Below are 22735 nucleotides of genomic sequence, written 5' to 3' on the forward strand. Positions count from 1 at the left end.
TGTGATATGAAAACGCTGGCAGATAGTGACTATCTGGATAGAAAGGAATGCTGAAGAAGGCATTCTTAAGAGCAATGACTGAAAAATACCTGCCTTCCTGCGGGATGTTTGTCAAGATGGAGGGGTCTTGGAAAATTGGAATTCTGGTAACACAATATTGTTCAAAGAGTGCAGGTCTCGAGCATGGACCCAGTATTTGCCTTAGCTTTCGTAACCAGGTAAATAGGGGTGTTACAAGGTGGCGCTCCAGGGTAAATTACTCCCTGTTCCAGTAATGCCTGTATAATGGGGGTGATGACCTCATCTGTCTCCTTAGACAAGGGGTATTGTTTTACTCTGGGTAAGATGGCACCTTTCTTCAATGTAATCTGGAATGGTACAGCAGTCAGGATGAGGCTGACATCATGAGAACCCTTGGTCCACAGGGCATCCGGCACCTGTGACAGATTGGCTTCTTTTCCTGAGTCAAAAGCTCTGCTTGGTGTGGGTATTCTGACTTCTAGCATAGTCCTCAGTGGAATGTCATCCTGGAAAAGTATAATAATTTTCTTTGGACTATCATCAAATAGCTCATTGTCCAGTATCTCCCTAAGTGTCTTTCCTGGCTCAGGAAAGATGACACATACCTACAAAGCACCATTATGGTCGCTGGCTGTCAAGATGTCATAGGTAGTTTATAGTTCCAAAGTTCTATCGGCAATATTACCTCCACTTCTGATAGACCGGAGTCTGTCCTTGCTGCCTAAAAAGGAATTCTTTGGGCAACTGAACCCCCTCCTGAATAATATGATGCCCAGGGCCCTTATGTATCAGGGGCATCTGATGTAAAGGGGTGGTGGTGCATTGGGGATGGTTCTATCTGGTGTAATTCTGCCATATATGCAGACATTTCCTCATGTGAGGGTAGTCCCATCTGGATCACACTCACCATAAAGAATGAAATCTTCAGCATTTGCCATGTAGTGTGGGTCAAATGGCCCCTTTTTGAGGCCAGGGGCTTATTTGTGGAGCTAACCACGCAGTCCAGTCTGCTACGTTTTCTGCAAGTGGCACAACGAAATGCTAGCTATCCTCTCCTTCAGCAACGGTCTCACTGGGGGTGAGGGCTGTTCTGCGTGAATTTGCTTGGTTACTCATTTGCTGGACGGATCTGTTGTGGAGAGTCACACGTCCTCTAACCTTGCTTGATCCCATATCGGGGTCTCGCTGGCCATAGATGCTTTGGAATTGTAACTGCTCAAGCTCTGTAGCTCGGGGCTGCCTGCTTCTAGGGAGAACATCTTGCTCTCTTTCCCCTGCATTAATTGGGTTAGGCAGTTTCCATGTGGCCTTCGTCCAGTCTAAGTCAATGAGTGGTCTTTCTTGGAGACCATAAATATGGTGACTTCCTTCTTGGGTTTGAAGGAGTTTACCCATGGTCTCCACATGCTGGAGTATGGATTCTATCATGTCCGCTAATTTCCCAAAACTCCTCTGAGTTTGCCCTCTACAGTCATAGTCATGTCCTTCTCTCCTTACTTCACTTGTCTCTCTCCTATTCTCACTGCATGCTAGCCAGTAATATCTGGTGAGACTACTATACCCCTTTCTCCTTCTGCCAAGGGGGGTGACTATTTTCAGTCTTTCTTTGTTCCTTTTCCTTTCCTCGAGATACAGGTTGTCCCATCATAGTTACAGTCCCTTGCACATAGTTGTTCCACCCTGCATTCCTTGAACCCTTTGCTGTGGGGTGAACGCTTGTTTCCTAATTACTCTACCTGAAGTGTCCCTTTTCTGAAGCAACTGTGACGTTGCTGATGAAATATGTGATTGGCCATCGCTAACCCCTGAACTCTGCTTTTTGCTCTTCTCCTCTTGGAGAAAGGTAGGGCCTAGATGCAGTACGAACAGTGCCTCTAATTGCTCTGAAAATTGTGGATCCCCTATTTTAGTTTGCTGTCTAGGAGTGCTTGCTCTCTTTGGTTCTGGTATTTGTGGGGTTATCTTAGGGGTCACTGTAGGGAAGTGTGAAGGTATTTCAATTTCAGAGTTTTTGGATCCTACTGCGGCTTCTTGCAGCTGCACTAGTAGGTAGATGCTGGGCACTGTGGGTGCAGTGCTCGTAGAGACATATGGGAATGGAAGAACAGATGGGGTACTCAAGATATCTTCCTGTAAGGAATCTTTTGAATCTTCACAAAATATTCTCTATAACGCTATGGTGGCTTCTCTTTTCTTTAATTTGGCTTCTGCATATTTACTTCAGACGTATGTGACAACATGCTCAATTGCTCTATCACTGAACGTTCCTTCTTTTGGCCAAGGATACATATGCTTTTGAGTGGCTTTAAACCACCCCTGGCTATACTTTTGTAATTCATTTCTGTCATTGGGGAAAACCTTCTGCATATGTTCTAAGGTGGTCTCCATGTTTAGATGTACTTAATCCTTTACTTTTTACCTTTTCTGCTACCAGATTTGAATAATTGTAAAGTAGACTCACACGACTTTTCTCGTGGGAAATAATTTTGTCTACTTTTTCTACTTTACCGTTTCGTTCTGTTTACCAAGTCTACGGACACATTACGGTATAACCATTTTGTTACATGTAATGTGCATTGGAAACAACAGTTTGCATTTTTATACAATATCTCACAACAACATCGCACTGTGGCCACACTTCATTCAACTGCACGTGGTCGCCTTCAGTCACTCAACAAACCGAAATTCTACTAGTTATGTCAGTGCCTTTTTGATTATGCAATGCATGTACACAATCCGTCCACAGAAAAATAAAAAGAAGCAAATTGCATTCGGTGCTCTCTGGCCTTCTCTGACAAATTCACAAACACATATATTTCTGTTAATTGTGCAACACACTTACACAATCCTTCAACAATAAAAAACAAATTGCATGCGATGACTTCCTGGCCTTCTTTGAAAAATTCATACACACGTATATGTCCATTTATTGTGCAACGCACGTACACAATCATTCTCCCCCCAAAAAAAAATTGCATGCGACGCTCCTCTGGCCTTCTCTGACAAATTCACAAATATATAAATTTCCGTTGATTGTGCAATGCACATACACAGTCCTTCAACATAGAAAACAACCCACATGCGGTGCCCTTCTGGCCTTCTCTGATAAATTCACAAATACATATATTTCCGTTGATTGTGCAACCTTTAAGGGGACGGCGGTCCCCTGAGCCTTCCCAACCCCCGTGCACAGGCAGAACTTCAACTGACCCAGTTTCTGCTCACCTCATCAAATTTGTGCTCACTGGTCTCTCTGCAGTTGGGGGAAGGTGGTCGTCTGGTGCCAGCCGTCAGGTGGGGCACAAAGGAACCTCCAGGGGTGCCTCGCCAACTATTACAGGTAAACTAAAACACTCTTGAGACTCAAAAATGACCACGCCGACTCTTCTAGGCAATCCAAAGACAGTATTTACTAACTGTCATGACAGAGAGAAAAGCACTGCCAGCTGCACCTCAGCCCTGCACAACCAGACTCCACGTTTTTTCTCAAATGCCTGTTCACGGACAGGCCTTTTTATACACATCAATACAATACTTTAATTACACATGATAAATAATAGATAACTTCCAAGTTTACAGATTAAGATGGAAAAACTCTCGAAAACATGTGACCCCCCCATAACTGCAAATTCCTAGGCTAAGTCATTACTTGCTCTCTATTATACATTCAACAAACGTTTATGACCGAGCAAATTTAATTACAGGGCTTCTCAGGGACATTCCAGGGATCTTTTTTCAGCGGATCAGTCTTTCAGATGTGGAGGAGAGAAGACAGAGGACCCCTTTGAAGCTTATGGAGTTCCCTGCTGCCTTTCCATGGCCCATTATTCACTATAAGGGTTACACGCATAGGTTAACACGTAGTTAAGTGGGGCAGCCTACCTTTGTGCCCTTGTTTCTCCTGACTGACTTCCAGCTTCACCACACATTTCTGCTAGCACTTTACAACAAATACCATGGCCAGACCAGTCTGTCCGAGTAGAATAATCTTAAGAGCAGGAACTACCCAGAACCGGTCTCAGAGATTTTGGAATACTCAACATTTGTCTGCAACTTTGATATAAATATGGGTCAGAAACTTCCAACCAGCAAGCCAAGATTTCTTTACTAGAATCTGAGATCTCCACACAGGTAGGGATCAAGCAATTCTATGAGTTCCAGGGTTGAGATAACCACCACCATCTTACCTTGCCATGTTTGGAACCAGAAACCTTGGAACTTTGACCAAGATTGCCAGGCGAGGCTGCCCGGAACCTGGTTTGAGGGAAAGACCAGACCGACTGCTCAAGAGTGCATTGGAGGAACAGCAGTGTCGGACTAAAAAGTTTGAAAAAAACCTGCCCTTTTGGACCCGCTTTGGTTCCCCCTCAATTTCTACATTGTTTTGGCCCTTCTCTCTGTCAGGTACTTGGCTCACCCATACAAGTGAGATATCATTTTTATCGGGGGGAATGCTGGATGGTAGGACATGTGTGCCAGTGCGGTAATCCCACACAGAAATGTGAGAAAATTTTTATTTTTTTAGCTAAATTTGAGGTTTGCAGGGGATTTTGGGTATGAAAAGGCTAGGTGATCCATGCAAGTCACATCTCCCTGGACTTCTTCAGGTGTCTAGTTTTCAGAAATGTCTGGGTTTGGTAGGTTTTTCTAGATGGCTGCCGAGCCCAGGACCAAAAATACAGGTGCCCCCCTTGCAAAAACAGGTAGGTTTGTAATAGATAATTTTGATGTGGCCACGTTGTGTTTTGGGCCCTTCCCTGTTGCGGGCACTGGCCTATCCACACAAGTGAGGTACCATTTTTATTGGGAGTCTTGTGGGAATGGTGGGTGGAAGGAAGTTTGTGTCTCCCCTCAGATTCCAGAATTTTACATCACCAAAATGTGCAGAAAATGTGTTTTTTAGACACATTTTGAGATTTGCCGGATATTCTGAGTAGCAGAATCTAGTGGGTACCCCATCCTGGATTCCCCTAGGTGTCTAATTTTCAAAAATGTGTGAGTGTGGTAGGTTTTCCAAAGTGGTGGCTGAGCTAGTGTCCAAAATTCACAACTAGGCACGTTGCAAAAAAATTTGTGAGTTTTCAGTGTAAAAAATGTGATGTGTCCAAGTTGTGTTTTGGTGTGTTTCCTGTCGCAGGCACTAGGTCTACCCACACAAGTTAGGTACCATTTTGCTCAGGAGACTTAGGGAATGCAGGATGGAAGGATGTTTGTGGCACCCCTCGTATTCCTGCACTTTCTGTTACTGAAATGTGAGATAAAAAGAGTTTTTTAGCCATATCTTGAGGTTTGCAAAAGATTCTGGGTAACAGAACCTGGTGAGAGCTGCACAGGTCACCCCATCCTCAATTTCCCTAGGTGTCTAGTTTTAAAAAATGTACAGGTTTGGTAGGTTTCCCTAGGTGCCAGCTGAGCTACAGCCCATAATCCACAGCTAGGCACTTTGCAAAAAAAACACATCAGTTTTCAGTGCAAATATGTGATGTGTCCACATTGTGTTTTGGGGCATTTCCTGTTGCAGGCACAAGGCCTACCCACACAAGTAAGGTACCATTTTTATTGAGACTTGGGGAAATTCTGGGTGGAAGGAAGTTTGTGGCTCCCCTCACTTTACATCACCGAATTGTGAGTAAAAATATGTTTTTTTTAAGGCAAATATTCAGGTTTGTAAAGGATTCTGGGTGACTGAACCCGGTGAGAGTCCCACAAGTCACTCAATCCTGGATTCCCCTTGGTGTCTAGTTTTTAAAAATGTACAGGTTTGGTAGGTTTCCCTATGCGCCGGCTCAGCTTGCGCCCAAAATCCACTAATGGGCACATTGCAAAAAACGCAGGGGTTTTCAGTGTAAAAATGTGATGTGTCCATGTTGTGTTTGGGGCGTTTCCTGTCACGGGCACAAGGCCTATCCACACAAGTAAGGTACCATTTTTATCGGGAAACTTGGGGGAATGCTAGGTGGAAGGAAGTTTGTGATTCCGCTCAGATTCCAGAGCTTTCCATCACCAAAATGTGAGGAACAAGTGTTTTTTTGGGCACATTTTGAGGTTTGCAAAGGATTCTGGTGACAGAACCAAGTGAAAGCCCCAAAAGTCACGCCATCCTGAATTCCCCTTGGTGTCTAGTTTTAAAACATGTACAGGTTTGGTAGGTTTCTCTACTTGCTGGCTGAGCTATAGCCCAAAATCCATAGCAAGACACTTTGCAAAAAACAGGTCAGTTTTCAGAGGAAAAATGTGATGTATCCATTCGGGGCGTTTCCTGACGCGGGCACTAGGCCTACCCATACAAGTTAGGTACAATTTTTATCGGGAGACGTGAGGGAACACAGAATAAAGAACAAATGTTATTGCCAATTGTCTTTTTCTAAATTTTTGCATTTTAAATGTAAGAAAGTACGTACGAAAGACACCATTTTGAGAAATGCCCTGTAATTAATATGCTGATATGGGGACCCCTGAATTCAGAGATGTGCAAATAACCATTGCTTCTAAACTCCATATCTTGTGCCTGTTTCAGAAATACAATGGTTTCCTTGATACCTATTTTTCACTCATTATATTTTACAAAACAAATTACTGTATACCTAGTATACAATGAAAACCCATTGCAAGAGGCAGCTAATTTATTGGCTCTGGGTAACTTGGGTTCTTAATGAATTTACAAGCTGTATATATCCCCACAACTAGAAGGGTCCATCAAAAGTAATGGTATATTGCTTTCAAAAATCTGCCATAGTTGGAAAAAGTTACAGAAGAAAACGTAGACAGAAATGGTTGTTTTTTTTTAACTTAAGTTCAAAAAATGTTTATTTCGATTGTTACTTTCTATAGCAAAACTGTGAAGGATCTACACAAAAGACCCCTTGCTGAATTCAGAATTTTGTCTACTTTTCAGAAATGCTTAGCTGCCTGAGATCCACGATTTTTCACAACCATTTCTATCACTAATTGGAAGGAGGCTGAAAGCACAAAAAATAGTAAAAATTGGGTATGTCCCAGTAAAATGCCAAAACCGTGTCGAAAAATGTGGTTTTCTGATTCAAGTCTGCCTGTTCCTGAAGCTGGGGAGATGGTGATAATAGCACAGCAAGCCCTTTGTTGATGCCCTTTGCAGGGCAAAAACAGCAGCACTTTTTCCCATTTTCCAAAAGAACCCATATTTTAGCTGTATTTTGGCTAATGTCTTGGTCTCCTCCAGGGGGACCCACAAACTCTGGGTACCTTTAAAATCCCCAGGATGTTTGAAAAAAAAGACACAAATTAGGCACGGAGAGCTGATGTGGAGAAAAAGTTATGGGGGCCTAAGCGCGAACTGCCCCAAAAAAAGCTTGCCACGGGAGGCCTGGAAGCGAATGGGGTTGAGAAACACAAGGTTTAAAACGTTCCTTTCAATGCCATGCAATAGCCAGGCAACAGTTCAGGCGATCACTTCCTTTCCAAGATGGCTACGTCCTTTAACAAGCGGGAGCGTTAATAGCTTTGTCTGCCTCCTATTCTGTGTGAATTGTAGTTCGAAATGTCTGGCGGTGTAAGTCTTCTTTCTATTGCGACGCTCATTGCTGTGTCACTAACGTTCCCGAGAAATCCCGGCAAATGACGTAACCGAGTTTTATTTCTCATAGGAGAGCTGAACGTGTCCCGTGTTTCCCTGGTGAAGCCCGGGCTTGGCACTGGTGTTTCATGATGTTGTTGGGGTTGTTTGGGGCTTGACCGGTAGTGTCCGGAGCCTCCAGAGTGTGCCCGATCGTTGTGAGGGCCTCCCCAGCCCCGCCAACGTTTCTCGAGTTCCGGTCTCACGCAGCGCCTCCTGGTCTCGCGGCATTTGTCTAGCCCTGAAAGAAGTGAGCCACCCTTGTCGGAGTCCTATAGAGTAGCTCGGGTGAGAAGTCTCGTGAGCCCTCGGATTCAGAGTAGCAGCAGGCCGGAAACTACAGTGGGAGCGCAAGAGGAAGCCCGGACTGTGGGACAACAACAGTACCCCAGGGCCCCAGTTTTCTGGGTCGCCAGGCCCCCAGCCCCCTCCCTTGCCCAGCCTCCGGGCACCTTCGCGACGAGAAGATGATCAAACTCTTCTCCCTCAAACAGCAAAAGAAGGAGGAAGAATCTGCCGGTGGCACCAAGGGTAGCAGCAAGAAGGCATCCGCCGCCCAGCTTCGTATACAGAAAGGTGAGACCCCCACTACAAAGTCTGCCTGTCGGTTAAAGGGCTGAGGCCCCTGATGACCCATCCAGAAACAGCAGAGCCGTCCAGCATAGAGTCCCTTCTATTACATGCTGACCCTCTGCTTGATCTGACATGTTTCCTCCCTTTATACCTACAGCACATCCATCTTCATAAACCACATGTCCCTCCGTTTAATCTAAATTATATTATTCCTCGATCCCAGACTCACACTCTGGTCAACCCGAGAGGGCCCCTTCTCGGATCATGACTGCTGCTAAAACAAAACTCCACCATTAGCTTCCGGGACAGGGTCATCTTCACGAATAACCGCTTTCCAGACAATACACCGAATCAGAGAATAACCAAGTCTCCATAACATAAGACTGTTCATTGATTTGACCTCTCGCTCCACACTTCAAACCTCCTTGTAAGGGGTCCTGCTGGTTTTATTCTTTGCATACATTGCTGCCCTACCTCCAGTCCCACCATCATGACATAACACTTCGTAACATTAATGGGTTTGTATGACACTGCTCCAGATTATTAATTATGATTCAACTTTTTTATTATTGGGTTGTAGGTTTTTGATTTGTTAAATTAAACTATGTACATGTCTTTGTGTATTAAGCATAATCCAGATATTCGCATCTGCCTATATTTAAAACGCAGACCCATCAGTTTTCCCCTGTACTGGTCCAGATGCTCCCTCCAAAGTGTACCATCCCGATTAGGAAAACCTTCCTCTTTGCGAATCGCATGCTACCCTTTTTGAGGTGTTGGTATCTGATCAGTTTTGCTGATACACTCCCCCACCGAATCGCAAATAGAATGACTTGCTTTTTAATGTCCCCAGCTGTTTGTGATGAGAAAGGGTTGTAGAAGTACATTTGTAAATAATAAAAAGGTATTCAGTGGGCGCATTCTCTGTAATTTTGTGAATCTGCGTCTTTGAGACCGTAAAATACCTTTGTACATCAAAGAATACATTGTCCTGAAGTATATTTTGACCGTCTCCTGTCAATTGCCTGTTGAAAAAAAGAAAAGTAAGCGAATGATCGAAGAGCTGATGCTTCTCTGAAGTGCGTATTCTACCCAGACATGTTCTGTATGGGGATCGGGAGGAGTATAAGATGGTTGAGGAATACTACATCGTCTTTGTTTCCATTTTAGTGACTTTCTTTCTGACATTCTTACCTACTTCTATCCCCTCTGAAGCTCTCAGAATGAAGAGGGAAGGGCGACTGTTGTGTGGTTCTTTTGACCTTCCTAACAAGTGAAAGAGCTTGACGGAGTAGGGAATTGCAGTTCACTTTACAAAGACTAATGTAAGGAGGACAGCTCCACAGGATTAAAATAAAAGGAAGTATGTGTGTCCGAGATAGTTTCAGAAATCAATGTTGACTCATCTGCACGAGCTGTGTATATTCTAATCTAAGAGGATGTGGGCTTGATATGCAAAGTATACCACTGAAGCTCGGATGCGTTGGTACAAATGTCTTTGTGCCAGGCTTGTATTGTATATTAATTTCATACCATGGCTTCCTGTTCGTCACCCAGCTAGTTTGAAAAGATGAGTACGGTTTGAAATGGATTGGTCCAGGCAAATAGCGTTTAATGTTTTTAGAACCCCCGCACAGTTTAAACATTCCTGCTAGTTAACAGCTTATGCCCGTTCTTTAGTAAAGGTTTTAATGCCAGCTCTGCTGCCATTCCATTTCTTTTCAGTATTTCAGGTGTCCAGTGTCCCCTTTATTAATACATTTCGGTCTTGGGTGCGAATTGTCCTTACCCTCTAATTGCCCGAAGTAAATAATTTCGGCAAGGGATAACTGACAGTCCTTCATGCTAACTCTGCTTCTCAGGTTGTTTGCTGCCACAGTTGCCAGTTTGCCTTACAGCTCTTCACGATGCAACCTGTATCCAATTCTAGGGACTTTAGTGTGCCAGTCTAGCCCTTGCCCGTTAGTGCACATTAATTAGAGGGGTTCTTTATGTGCCACAGAAGCACTTGGACAGGCTGAACATGCTGTCTCCTTGAGTCACATTCTTGCAGACTACGATTAAATACAGTACAATTTTGTTATTCAGTGTACCACTAAATCATTCACAGACCCCGTGTATCAGATTGCCAGCGCAGGCAAGGATGATAGTAAATACATTTGCTCTCTCCTATGAAAAGTCAACCTAACAAAATGTTTGCTTAAAGTCATTAGATGACACTTGCTGGTCCTCGCCCTCACAGCACTGGCCATTAGCTAGCTGTTGGCATAATAATTAGTCACCACAAATAATTCAGGGTTGTAATGGTGGAGTGTCTCCCGATGTAACCAATTCACCTCAATTGAAACACTTATAGGGGGACACTAGGCATGAATAATATTAATTCCTTTCTTTGCTAATCAGCTATCGTGCTATGTCCAGCAATAGGCATCGTTTTTTTGTTTTCCTGGGCCAGTAAGTCATCGGACAGACCCCTGCTTTTGTTTTGCCACCTCTGTCCCAGATGCCATGTTGAACTAGGTGCTGGACAAGTCTGTCCACTGTCCCTGATACTCTTTGCTGTCTATTTGGGGCCCTTAATTAGAAGAATGCATATGCACACTGAGACTAGTCCGTTAAGAGTTTATAATGATCTTTCCACTTTTTTATCTTTGAATTTGGTATAGCTATTGTTAAATCTAATCCAGTACAAAATTTGTCCTGCGTTTGAATATAATACAAAATAATTCAGAATTTACTTGGGTAACTCTAGAACAGAGACTGTAGTCCGACCCATCCCAGTGTTCAACTGCTACTTATCTAGAGGTTAGACTTTGAGACTCCAATTGTATTTTAGAGTTTAACCTCCAGAGAGCAGTACGGCCCGTCTTAAAATATAGCACCACCTACAACTATTGCTTGCAGGTCATATCTGTTTAGTCAGCATTCTTCCATGTTTCCCATATCTTTTTCAAGCCACCCCGATGTCTTTTTTTTTTTTTTTTATTAAATAAGGATTATAGTGCATTATCACTGGCTTTGTATGTGGAGAGGCAAACGAATAATTGCTTGCTCTAACTGACCTTTAATGGTACTTTGGTGTGCTATGATTAAGATGGAGATCAGAAGCCATCCTCCACTTTTAGCAACATGCCCTCTCCAAGAACGTTGGACTATTGTTTTATATTCATGAGGCTGAAAATGTAAATTACATTTTCACAGTATTTTGAAATATTGGCAGAAGCAGTCCAGGTGTTATATTAAATATGTTTTGATCCTAGAAATGGGTTAACTATCACATTTTGGCTACAGTTTGACGCGGCACTCCTCTTCAGATCGAGAGATAATCGGCACTTAGTCAAATTAAGACAAGGGCTACAGAGCACAAACTGTATACGTTAGAAAAAAGTACATCTGAATTCAGCAGAACAGATCATATCAGCCACACCAGTTATCACAGCAATGCACCATCCCCGTCGAGAATCTGGAATTTGCGTACTCAGCCTCATCTTGATCATTTCAATTACACACAGAAGCCAAAAAATTGTAGTCCTTACATTCACTGTTTACTCTTGCTTCATAACTCTTTTACACACTTGTCAGTCTCTTGGGCACTGCGTTGCCTTCCCATCTTTATTTTGCAGTACCCCTCAGTATTTTCTGAATATATTACTCTATGCATTTCTTCATTTATTAAATAATGTGAAACATTTCAAATCATTGCGTGTGATATGCTCATGTAGCCGTACCAAGTAATGTACATCGTTTTTTAAAATATTTTTTCCTCAAGATGTAAAATAATATGCAAATAAGTCCGCTTAATTACAAAACACTGAATAATATTGCATAACTCCTTTTACCCGGGTGTTGATTCTCTTGTTAGTAGGTAAAATGGCTGCCGATTTAAATGAGCATTTTTGTTTTTTATAGCAGCACGCGCGTTATGGATCAGTAGGTTGTCGTGCATTCTGCTTTCAAAGCTTGTGTGTGATTGGTAGGGCTTTAAAAGGAAAACACCATTACAGAATGTAATTTGCACAACACGAAGATAGTGTTGGGAAGTACGTTGGTGTAGTGTGTATAGCACTGGGTATAACATTACATAGTGCCATGAAGTTACACCCCTCTCCATTATTGGCTGATTGACACATTTTAATTCGACTTTTGTTAAATGGCAAGTGTCCTTAAATTCAGGTTTACATTTGTTGCAGATGTTTTATTATTTAGATGAAATATTTCTGTCCAGAAACAACATCCTTTTGAATGAATAGAGCGTGTGTAGACAGTGTATTTAATTTTGTCAGAATAGCTCTCCCAAATCATCCTCACCCCCTTTTTCTTCATTTGGAAACTGAAGTGAAATTTGTTCCCTTTTACTTTATGGTAAACTTCAGACTCTGCTTTTTTCTGCCAGGTGGTAATGTTTGAACGTTACACCAAAGCCGCAATTCAGACACACAGTACTTAGAAAAATATAGTAGAGTTAGCATTCCGTACTTGTACCTATGCATGTGTGCCTAGTTGACGTCCATTTTACTGTCGGTGACTAGACGTTAAATTGAAGTCTCTATGCCACTTTCCTGGGGGTAGACTGATTGATGTCTACCTTTCATCACTAAGAAGGTGCTTGTATTTCCCCTGAATGTAGTTGAGTTATATGTGAATAAAAGACCTGTGTTTCAGCCACCCAGGTACATGGTTGACATAAAATGGTTCGTGTGGCAAATTGGAAGTGCACACCAGTGTGGCCTCTACTTCTGAAAGATTAGAACATGGTTGACCTACTTGGAACTCAAGATACAAGGGCTTTGTTTCACAAAAGCCCTATTCGCGCTGCTTTTCTTACTACTGCTTATTAACACCATCCACAAAAGAGTGGATATGGAATATGCAATGTTACCAGGAATTTCTTTAAAAAAAAAAAAAAAGTCCCTCCCGTCCCCAGTGCTTGTTTAATTCCATCTTGTCCAGCTAAGACCCCCCCCCCCATCCTCTACAATTGTCTCCCTTCTGGACCATATCCGATTTCTTCATGCTGGGTTAGATGGATAGCATAGAGGATTGCTCTGTTTTAATGTGGAGCTTTGATCTTATCCTCTAGTACCTGTTTTCCTGCTTGCAGAACCGACCTGTTTGCCATATTGAATAAGGCTGCTTTCTAACGCTGTAATAACATATGTGGCATTACCTATACCGTCTGGAGGACCGTGTCCTGCCGTGACATTCATAGACCATCACAAGCCTTGTATTTTGTGGACATTAGTTTAAAAAAAATCACTTGTACAATTAGTTATATATTACTCTGCAATTTGCTGCATGTATTCGAGCTTCTTTTGATAATTAGTAAAATTATATACATTTATTTTGTAGGGACTTTCAGTCGGCTATAATTTATTGTTGGTCTGTTGCTGTCATTCAAATTTTATTTTTTCTGCTGCCCCCCAGACTACAGCATACAGCAAGTGGTAATGGGTCATCCCACTTCTGTCATTGGCTAACTGCACCACAAGTGACGGTTTTCTGTTCCTTCAAAAGGAACACACTGGCACACTATGCTGGGACCTACTATGGCAGTGTGTGCTTTTTTGAGAACAAAAAAGCTATGCCTGCTTTTAGGCAATATTTTAAAAATAATTTTAAGGTCCAGCAGCCTCCCCAATTTTAAACTTTTACAAAAACCATAACAAAACATGCATTGACAAATCAGCAAAAGGCAGACCTTTGACTCTGCCAGTGCATGTTCAGACCTCAACTTTTTGTGAATTGTGTATTTACTGTCAAATTGGCAAAGATATGCAGTTTCTCCAATTTTGTTCTGGTGCCGTGAACAAACAAAACTGTCAGTGTGAAGTACTGCACCCCCCAACCCTGACAGCATTTAGGAGGGTGCACTGTGCACTCCCCTCAGCGCGCATGTATGTATGGCAGGCTTTCTCACATGCGCAGTAGTCTCTCTCTAGCCCGGCATTGTGTTGCCGGGCTGGAGAGAGCCTGCACTGGCTCCCAGTCTGCCTGGGAGCGCCCTGCTTTGAGCAGAGTCCGGATTGGCCATAGGGTAGGCTAGTAGCTTGTGCCTGCAGCGAGACAGAGGAGAGGAACAGCTTGGCGAGGAGCAAGGTAAGTATTTGTTTGTTTATTTATTTTCTTATTTTTTTAAATTACATTTTAGGATGCATCCCCAGGCGCCGCTACCGTCCTGCTCCTTATGGGCGAAGCGAGCCACGACTACCCGCATGTCGCTTTGGTTTCTTGGAAAGTTTATTGAAAAAGCACAAACTTTCCACCTGTTGCGCACGCTGTTTAAAATTTTACTTTTTATTTAATTCATGTGTATTTGTTGGCAACAAGTTGTTGCCAATAAAAACATTACATCAGGGAGCGCGATTAAAGCCAGTCTGGTCTCTGTATTCTTAGAGACTCTCAATTGACAAGCACAAGCTTTTCCACGTCTGAAGTATTATTTTTTTTTTTTCTCAGAGCCATGGAAACAAATGTGCATTAAAACATAGTTAAAGAAACTAACAGAGGTTCCTCCAATCAGTGGTTGAAGTGTATACAAAGTATGGAAACTGTGATCCTGAGTGTAATCGGGCAGGGTCAGTGATTTGTGGTGGTGCTGTCAAAGACTAGTCTCTCATCTTCATGTAAGTGCCAAGAAAATAAAGCACACCTTTTTAATAAAAAAAAATAAAAAAAAGCAGTTTAAACGACTCAGTGGGAAAGGCACTCTTTTTTACGTTATGAGACCCCAGTTGGTAAAGCTGATGCCTTTGTGTAACTGGAACGTCACAGAATTGAACCCTGGTTGATACATGGGGAGTAGTGGCGTGTATATTTATAGTGCTACATGGTCCCTGGCTTGTGCCAGAAGGAACTATGAATATATAAGCAATTATTTTAAAATTTTATTAAACACAGTACAGGATAAGGTGCCACAAATTGTGCAAAAACAATTTAAAGGCCAAATTTGCTAACATTTGCACAACAGCTGCGCAGTCAGAGCAACTACACTGCATTGCTGCAAAGGGAAAAATAAAAACAGAGCCTGATCTAGTATAATAAGCCCTGCTTTCTCTCCACCCTCTTGTGATTGTGCATTTCAGGCACACACACACCGTGCACTAGCCAAAGTACACATCCTTGTACCATAGAACAAGGGTGCTTGCATGCTGTCAAGCATGGGTTTTCTATTAGAAGAATATCCTTCCAGTACAGAAACTATGCCTTGACATAATTTAATACTAATGTTTCCCCCACTTTTTGTGTATGCTGTAAAGTAAAGCACATATGCAAAGCTCGGAAAGTGTGGTGACTTAAAACTTGCTCCAGTGTTACGCCTGCCTCAAGCTGCCTAATTTTTAGTGCACATCCCGGTCTGCACAGGTTAGTAGATACAGATATTAGTAAAAGCCCATGGGTGGTTCCATGGGAATGTCCATGTACCACCCATGGGACGCCCTCTTGACTCAAAATAGCGCACATCATGTTTTGTTTTGGAGAGTAAGTTCCAACACAACATTTTGTACTGTGATTGCCCTCCAGTAATGGGGAGTCATTTGGTAACCGTGTGTGTATAAAGTCCAGACACATGTAAATAACTTGGACAGCTGTAAAGAAGATGTCTTCTAAGTGAAAAAATTCACACAGTTCGTCATGTCTTGCTGCATGACACTTTGATGAAGGTTATTTTCCTGCATGTTCCTTATAAAATGTTATTGTTTACAAAAACCTGTCATTGGAACTGCGGTGCTGACTCACTTGTAGGACTAACATTTCCCAAGGCCATCCTTATTTATAAAACGTAACTGCCTGCTGTCACATCGGCCCAGTCCTACATCTTCTGATTTTTCCTTGCAGCACCCCTGACAAAAGCTTTCTATTCTGTTTCCTTATGGTTTACTTGCTATGACTTTAAGAATGTGCTTTCACGTGTTTAGACCTAGGTTTTATCAATATCGCAACATCACTTGGTGAACTGTGACCTTTAGACTGATTTACTACGTTCTACAATTTTATTTATGCCACTTTCGACTACAGTATACTTGAATTATACCGTAGCTCAATTAACAATTTTATTAATTATTTTTACTTAATATTACATTAATTTTTGCTGCAGGTATTCTTCCATTAAACGTCTGTTTTACACTGCATTCCCTCTTCATGTGTTTTCGATTCTTAAGTATCCCAAAGGTGGGTAAACAATCTAATTTGTGCTGTTTCTTAATATATGCTTGAATGGGCTAAAGAAGTACTGTTAATGAAATGTTGACGTTTTAGTACTAAAATCTTTCATAGTTTGAGCCCGTTACCTGATAGTAAAGGAGAAGAGTAGTAATCGTATATATATGGGACTTGAATGAACCAGTAACTGCTGTTTGCACAGGTCGGCGAACTAAATTGCGGTATAGCTAGTCTCTGCAGTATGGGTGTGATGTTGACTGCCTGCTATTTTGCTGTGAGGTCACATTTATAAAATCCCCTTTGCCATCCATTCCATTTGTTTACTTGAGCCCGGTGCCTCTTAGAAATTGCTTACTTTTTTAATTTTTTTTAAATTCTATATGGGGAGCAAAAATGTCAGTACAATAGTTCCTAGCAAGTCAACTAACCGTACTTTTTGGTGTGTGTACGCATTAGGTTTTGTTTTTTCGAACTGGGTCTTAATAAGGTGCTTTGAATGGCAATTACGTTATCGATGCTCAACAATTAAAAAACTAAATGCAATTTGTTGTCAATCATAAATAGCTTGTCATGAAACTGGGACCAAAGAAAAGAGTTATACAACCATATGGACCAGCCATGAGTCTCAGATAATGAACAGTTACGGACCATAGGAGGAAGAAATAATACAATTGAAGTAGAGCTCAAGCTTTTGAACATTTACTCTTAAATCTGGGTGACGGAGTGTGCGGCAGCATTATGACAGTATTCTTTTTTTTTTCTCTAATGTTATGTACAGATTACGTACACAACATGTAAGAAGGTGCCAACTAGGGACTTATTTGAAATAAAGATGTTTTGAACTTTATGATTTTTGGATGTTAAGAAGTAACAAATTGAATCTGGACAAGTATTGATTGATTTTTATATATATATCTCTCTCAATCGAATACATTGAAGTAGTGGGTGTATAAACAAAAAAACATATTTCTAAAGGTGTGAGAATATCCAAGATCAGTTTCAAGGAGTGAATAAACAGAGCTTCAGAGGTACATAGACATGGCAAAAGTGTAGGAATGCAACCCGAGTTCTGTCAACCAAATATCCATGTAACCTTAACAGTGTAAACCTCTCTACTTAATTGAGCTCTACAAGATGGGTTTGTTTTAGGCAGGTGAGGAGTTATGGCAGTTGTCTTTTGCTGACCTCAGGTTGCATATTATTTACGGGAAAGGTGTGATGTTTATTTGGGTGGGCATACGAATGCCTTGAATGTGCTCATTATGTGTACATAGTTAATCTCTGAATTCTGTGGTGGCAAATCGTTGCAGACTCTGGATGAATGTGGTTCGAGTAGCTATTATTTTAGCCTGAACAACTGGGTGTGCCATGATACAGCTGTGAAAGAGCTGCAAATATAATTATTAGCCAGTGTATCCAAACTAACCATAGGTTATGATTTGGTCAGATGTTTTGGGTATGGACATTGAGGAGTTCACACCCCCCCCCCCCTCCCCCACCCAGACTGACTTTTTGGCTGTGTGGTAATAGGGTAAATAGTTGGCATTTACGTACAGTCCATAGATGAGATTCTTCTGTTAAGATGAAAGTAACCACAACACGTCTCATTTGTCTTTTAACGTTTGGAGATATTTGTAAGGTTCATTCCCCACTTTTTCCATGGGTCCCAGGTTTATGCAAATTAATTCAGGCTTATTTACTCTGCCATTGGATTCATTTGCAATCTTGTGCATGCGAGTATCACAGGTTAATAGACCAGGATCATCCTGATAGCATCATGCCACCTCTTCTCATTACACCTCTTGTCCCATCTCCCAGGAATGCATACATTGGAGAAAAAGGAAACTCAGCACCTTCTTTTGTTTTTTAAAGTCCTTATTGTCCTTTTATAATTTATTAACCTTTTTTGTGTTGATCATGGAAAAAATGATCCAGGGTTTTTAGGAGGGAGTCATGGTCTCACTGTAGGCCCATATCTGAGGTGTTTCGGAAGATTCAGTAAACGGAGAGGGGAAAACAATTTTAGGTTATGCCTGCAGATAGCACAGCTGTCTGTTGACACCACATCTATTGTATCCAATATATTTTGATTGGGCTTTTGGGTCACTCCTGGCTTGTGATTCAGTGACTTGCCTATCTCTCTCAGCCCTACTCCGTTGAATGGCTTTTCTTTCTGGTTTTGTGTGTCTCGCCCAGAGGAGCATTTTGTCTTTTTTGATTGAATGAGTTGTATCGTTTAACTGCTGAATCTTGGACTACTTTCTCGTCCTCACTCGGTGCTCCTCCCTTTTAAAACCATCCAGCTCTACCACAGCAGTCACTGGATTCACTCCACCCTCTGCTCCAGTTGCTGCTAATGCATGGCAAACATTTTCAAACATTCCTGTGTGGCCTCCAGTTTGCATTCGTTAGGGTAAGCTGGTCACCTTGAAATTATTTGATATACTTTATTAAAAAAATCCATGATGGCTGTCGTGCTCATGCATTGGCAGCCTTCCTACAATGACTTTTTGCTTTCAGCTATGGCAAACAAAAATTAACACTGCACCTCAGTGTCACAGATGAGATTGGCGTTGCTAGCGCTCCTTAGCTTATTGTAGGTGTATCTAGAAACCATTACCTTAACGTTTGACAGGTCACCAGGAGAATTGCTGAAGTCCTCAAACACAATTGAAGTTCTATGTAGTGAAAGGAAGTAATGTGTCTAGTTCTGTAAGGAAGAAAGAACAAGCATTTACAATGCACTAGGGTCTCGCATTTGTCGGAGTTACAGCTGTTGTAACTCCCAACCGAATTTTTCCTGCATCAAAAGAAAAAAACAGCACAATCGCGCTGTACAGTTCACACAAAGTGCAATTGAGATCGCACTCCAAAAACAGAGAAAAAGTAGTCCACAACCACAGCGAGCCTTGCGTGTTTTCTGTACTTGGTCGCTGCGCTCGAGGAGGGCTAACAACGGAAAAGGCATGATGTATGCGTGCCTTCGACTAATCAAAAGAAATGGATTGTAACAGGCAAGCCAGCTTGCCAGTGAAAGCCACTGACGTGACGTCGAAGGAGCTCCGAGCCCTTTTCTGATACCTAAAGCACCTCGCTAGCGATACGCATGCGCGAGCGCATGCGATGCAGACTCCACCCTAAAAATCACTCTCTGTATCTTCCAGGAGGTTCCTTGCTTTCACTTCCCGTGGGAAGTCCTTCAAATTCTTTTTGAATACCCCTCCATCTTAGCTGGGTTTCAGTTTTATTTTTTTTATTTTTTATTGCCATGTGGCATCAGTTTATCAAACTTATTTTTTAATCAGTTTTTTTTGTGGTTTGTATCCAAAGGCAATATTTGTAGTTCTCCAATATAAGTACTAAATTAAAACCTTATGTACCCATCTCTCCATCTATATAGCTCTTTCCTACCCCTGATGAGGCCCAAATTGCCTTAGAGTGGTCAACTGATGATATTTGTGTGATGTTCATGGTTTCGAGAGTGTTTCCAGTGTGGTCAGTTTGCGCTACTGTGTGAAATTCATGGACGTGCTTGCTTGTCAGGTGATCTTATAGCTTCTCTCAATCATGGTGTGTAGCAAAAGTATGTGGCCGACGGGTAAGAGGCTCGGTTTGTACCTGTGATATTGTTTTGCCAATTTTACCCTTTCCAGGAATGCCATAATCTAGTATTAAAGAAGGTGGAGGCTTCCTTAATTGGCCTGGACATGAAAAACGTGAAACCAAAGTAAGAACCAGAACCATAGACCCCCGCCCCACCACCACTACTGAATGAGTCTTAAGGAGTTAAACCCCTACCTCTGTGTGGAAAACCCATAACCTAGTTATGATTGCAGACACTACAAGTAGTTGGGCCTTTGAGGATCTACCCAGAGCATAAGGCAAGTACATAACATTAGTTGGGTCAGTGGCAGAGGTCCTCAAACTTCTTGATGCCGAGACTCCCCCTGTCAAACATTTTTAGACGCAAGGACCCCCTTCTGACGAACATTTTTAGAACCTTGTACTCCTCATCATCAACAACCATAAATGCCCCTAGTAAATCATTTTTATGGTAGAGAAATAATATGAAACCGTGTCTAGCATCCAAAGGTTTGTGAGTGACCCCTAGTTATGTTAGTTTTCTGCTGTTGTTGGCTTCAGTCATATTGAGGGGGAGAGGCTGGAGGGGCTTGAGAGTCTGAGCACAGAGGACCATTTGATAGCGCTTCCTAACCCGGTGGTATAACATACTGTGCTGTGCCCCCATGCACCTCAGGCCTTAATTAACGTGTGCACCTGCGACACACTGCTTTCTTTTTCTGGTGCTGCCTGGGAGTGAGAACTGGCCTAGGTGCAGCCATGTGATGAGGCAGGCACTGTCTGGGCAGGAGAGCAGCCGTCACAGTACTGTAGGGTGGTACATGTCTGCTTGACTTAAAGCTGAAGTGCCCCTCACATAAAATAAAAAAAAAACACAAAAAAACCCACAAAAAAACCACAAAAAAATCCCACATATACAGGGTTCAGTTTATCCCAAAATTAAGTTGGTGGTTGCTCCTTGGGACCCTCTCGGGTAAGTAGTTGTGCTATGTAAGAACCCTGATTGATTAATTGAATGAGGCATGCACCAAACTGGAGGCACAGGCAGCAGTGTGAAAAGAAACATAACTTACGCTTGCCGCCCTGCCTGAGTGAGTCTCCACTGTGGTCAGACTGCTGCAGCCAGCCCCGCTGAGCCCCCACGCCTGTGCTACCAGTGCCAGCTATATTGTGATGAGTGAATTTTACTCACTGATGCGTTGGTGCTGTGTGGAGTACAGTGTTACAGTTCTTGTCAACCTCCCACCATCCGCAAGAGAATGGGCAGACAAGCCAACTAGCTGTTGAAGTGAATTTACAAAAAAAAAAACAAAAAAAAAAAGCATTTGCAATGCAATGGGTCTTGCTTTTGCTCGAGTTAGAGCTGTTAACGTAATACATTCCTAACTTGACTTATCTTGCCACTTAAATTGAAAATTAAAAGTAAAATAGTTGACATAAGTGAGCAGGTTCAAAGCGCCATGGCTGCCATGAGTGTAAGCACGAAGGAGATCCTGCATGTAATTGTGTGGTCAAAGGTGTGGCCAAAAACAAAATATTCTATAGTTTTTTTAAGGTCTCTCTCAGCCGGTTAGGTACATATAAAATAAGAAAATTAAATGCAAAAAGTTGTTACTCATTGGGACATAAGCAATAGTATGTTGTGAAAACTCTTTTAGTTAATGCGCTGCAATGGTCTGTGTAACCAGAGCGCCACACAATTAAATGTTCGTGCTGCAGTGGAAAATAGTAACTTGCATATTTTTAGTGCTACGAGGTCACAACCCGTGACAGAAAGCACTGTGAATATGTAAGTCATTATTATAAACTTGCATTGCACCCAGTATAAAATATACTGCTGCACAACACAAACGTTTTATGATAAAATAGTCCTTCCAAAATATAGATTTTAGCAATACCCAGACAGTGTAATGCAATTATTTTTACATAACTGCACCATCAACACCTCCTTGGTGTAGCAAGAGCTATGTAAATACAATTACAATTAAAAGCACTCGTATCACAGCTCAGTTGGTAACCGCAGTACCACTCTGCAGGAAGCTAGCTCTGTTTATACTATATCAAAATGAGATACAGTGTGCGCAGAGTCCAGGGATTCCCCAGGGGCTTAACAGAGGCTAAAGTAGATAATGCTGATGCTCTCTTTTGTGGTAGTGTGGTCGAGCAGTTAGGTTTATCAGAGGCTAGTGCAAAGCATTTGTTGTACACCCACAGGCAACAAAGGAAGCACATACTCCATGAACAACTACAGGCCAGTAGTTTTTATAAAACAAAAACATATTTTGTTACTTTGTTTCTAGAACCACAAGATTCAGTTTGCAGGTAAATACATTTGCAAGTAAGATTCAAACATATCTATCACCACCACTTTGTTTCAGTTTGCCAAGTTATACGGTTTTCGAGTAAATAGCAATAATCTGTTTTAAAAGTTGACACAGTGCAATTTTCAGAAACCGTTCTAGGGGGGGAAGAAAAGGTAGTACAGTTTTGAGGTAAGTACACACGACTTACAGTTCCAGTCTCCGGGTGCTAGGATGTCCATAGGTTGGGGTTCAAGTTAACCTCAAACACCCACCACCAGCAACATGGGACCAGCCAGGTGCAGCGGTCGAAGTTGATGTAGATTTAAAAAGGGTTCCTACGGAATCAGGCCTGCTCTCAGGTAAGTACCTGAGTCTTCGGAGGACAGACCTTGGGGGTTCATGAGCGCACCGGGGGAGCCCCAGGTAAGCATCAAACACACACCCGCAAAGGCGGTCGGCTGCAAACACAAACAACAAGGCTTCCAATGCTTTCAAATAGGGGGAC

The 22735-nt window shown here is 42.2% G+C and overlaps 1 protein-coding gene across 1 annotated transcript in view; it reads left to right on the forward strand.

Annotated features, from left to right (window-relative positions):
• The first annotated feature begins 7452 nt into the window (after window positions 1-7452).
• UBE2M (ubiquitin conjugating enzyme E2 M) overlaps window positions 7453-22735 on the forward strand; it is a 73943-nt gene continuing 58660 nt past the window's right edge. The window contains exon 1 of the mRNA XM_069200494.1: window positions 7453-8188. Within this exon, the coding sequence (XP_069056595.1) occupies window positions 8080-8188 (109 nt within the window). The 5' untranslated portion in view covers window positions 7453-8079. The remainder of the gene's footprint in view (window positions 8189-22735) is intronic.

The sequence above is a fragment of the Pleurodeles waltl genome, chromosome 7 (genome assembly GCF_031143425.1).
Source record: "Pleurodeles waltl isolate 20211129_DDA chromosome 7, aPleWal1.hap1.20221129, whole genome shotgun sequence".
Taxonomy (NCBI): Eukaryota; Metazoa; Chordata; class Amphibia; order Caudata; family Salamandridae; genus Pleurodeles; species Pleurodeles waltl.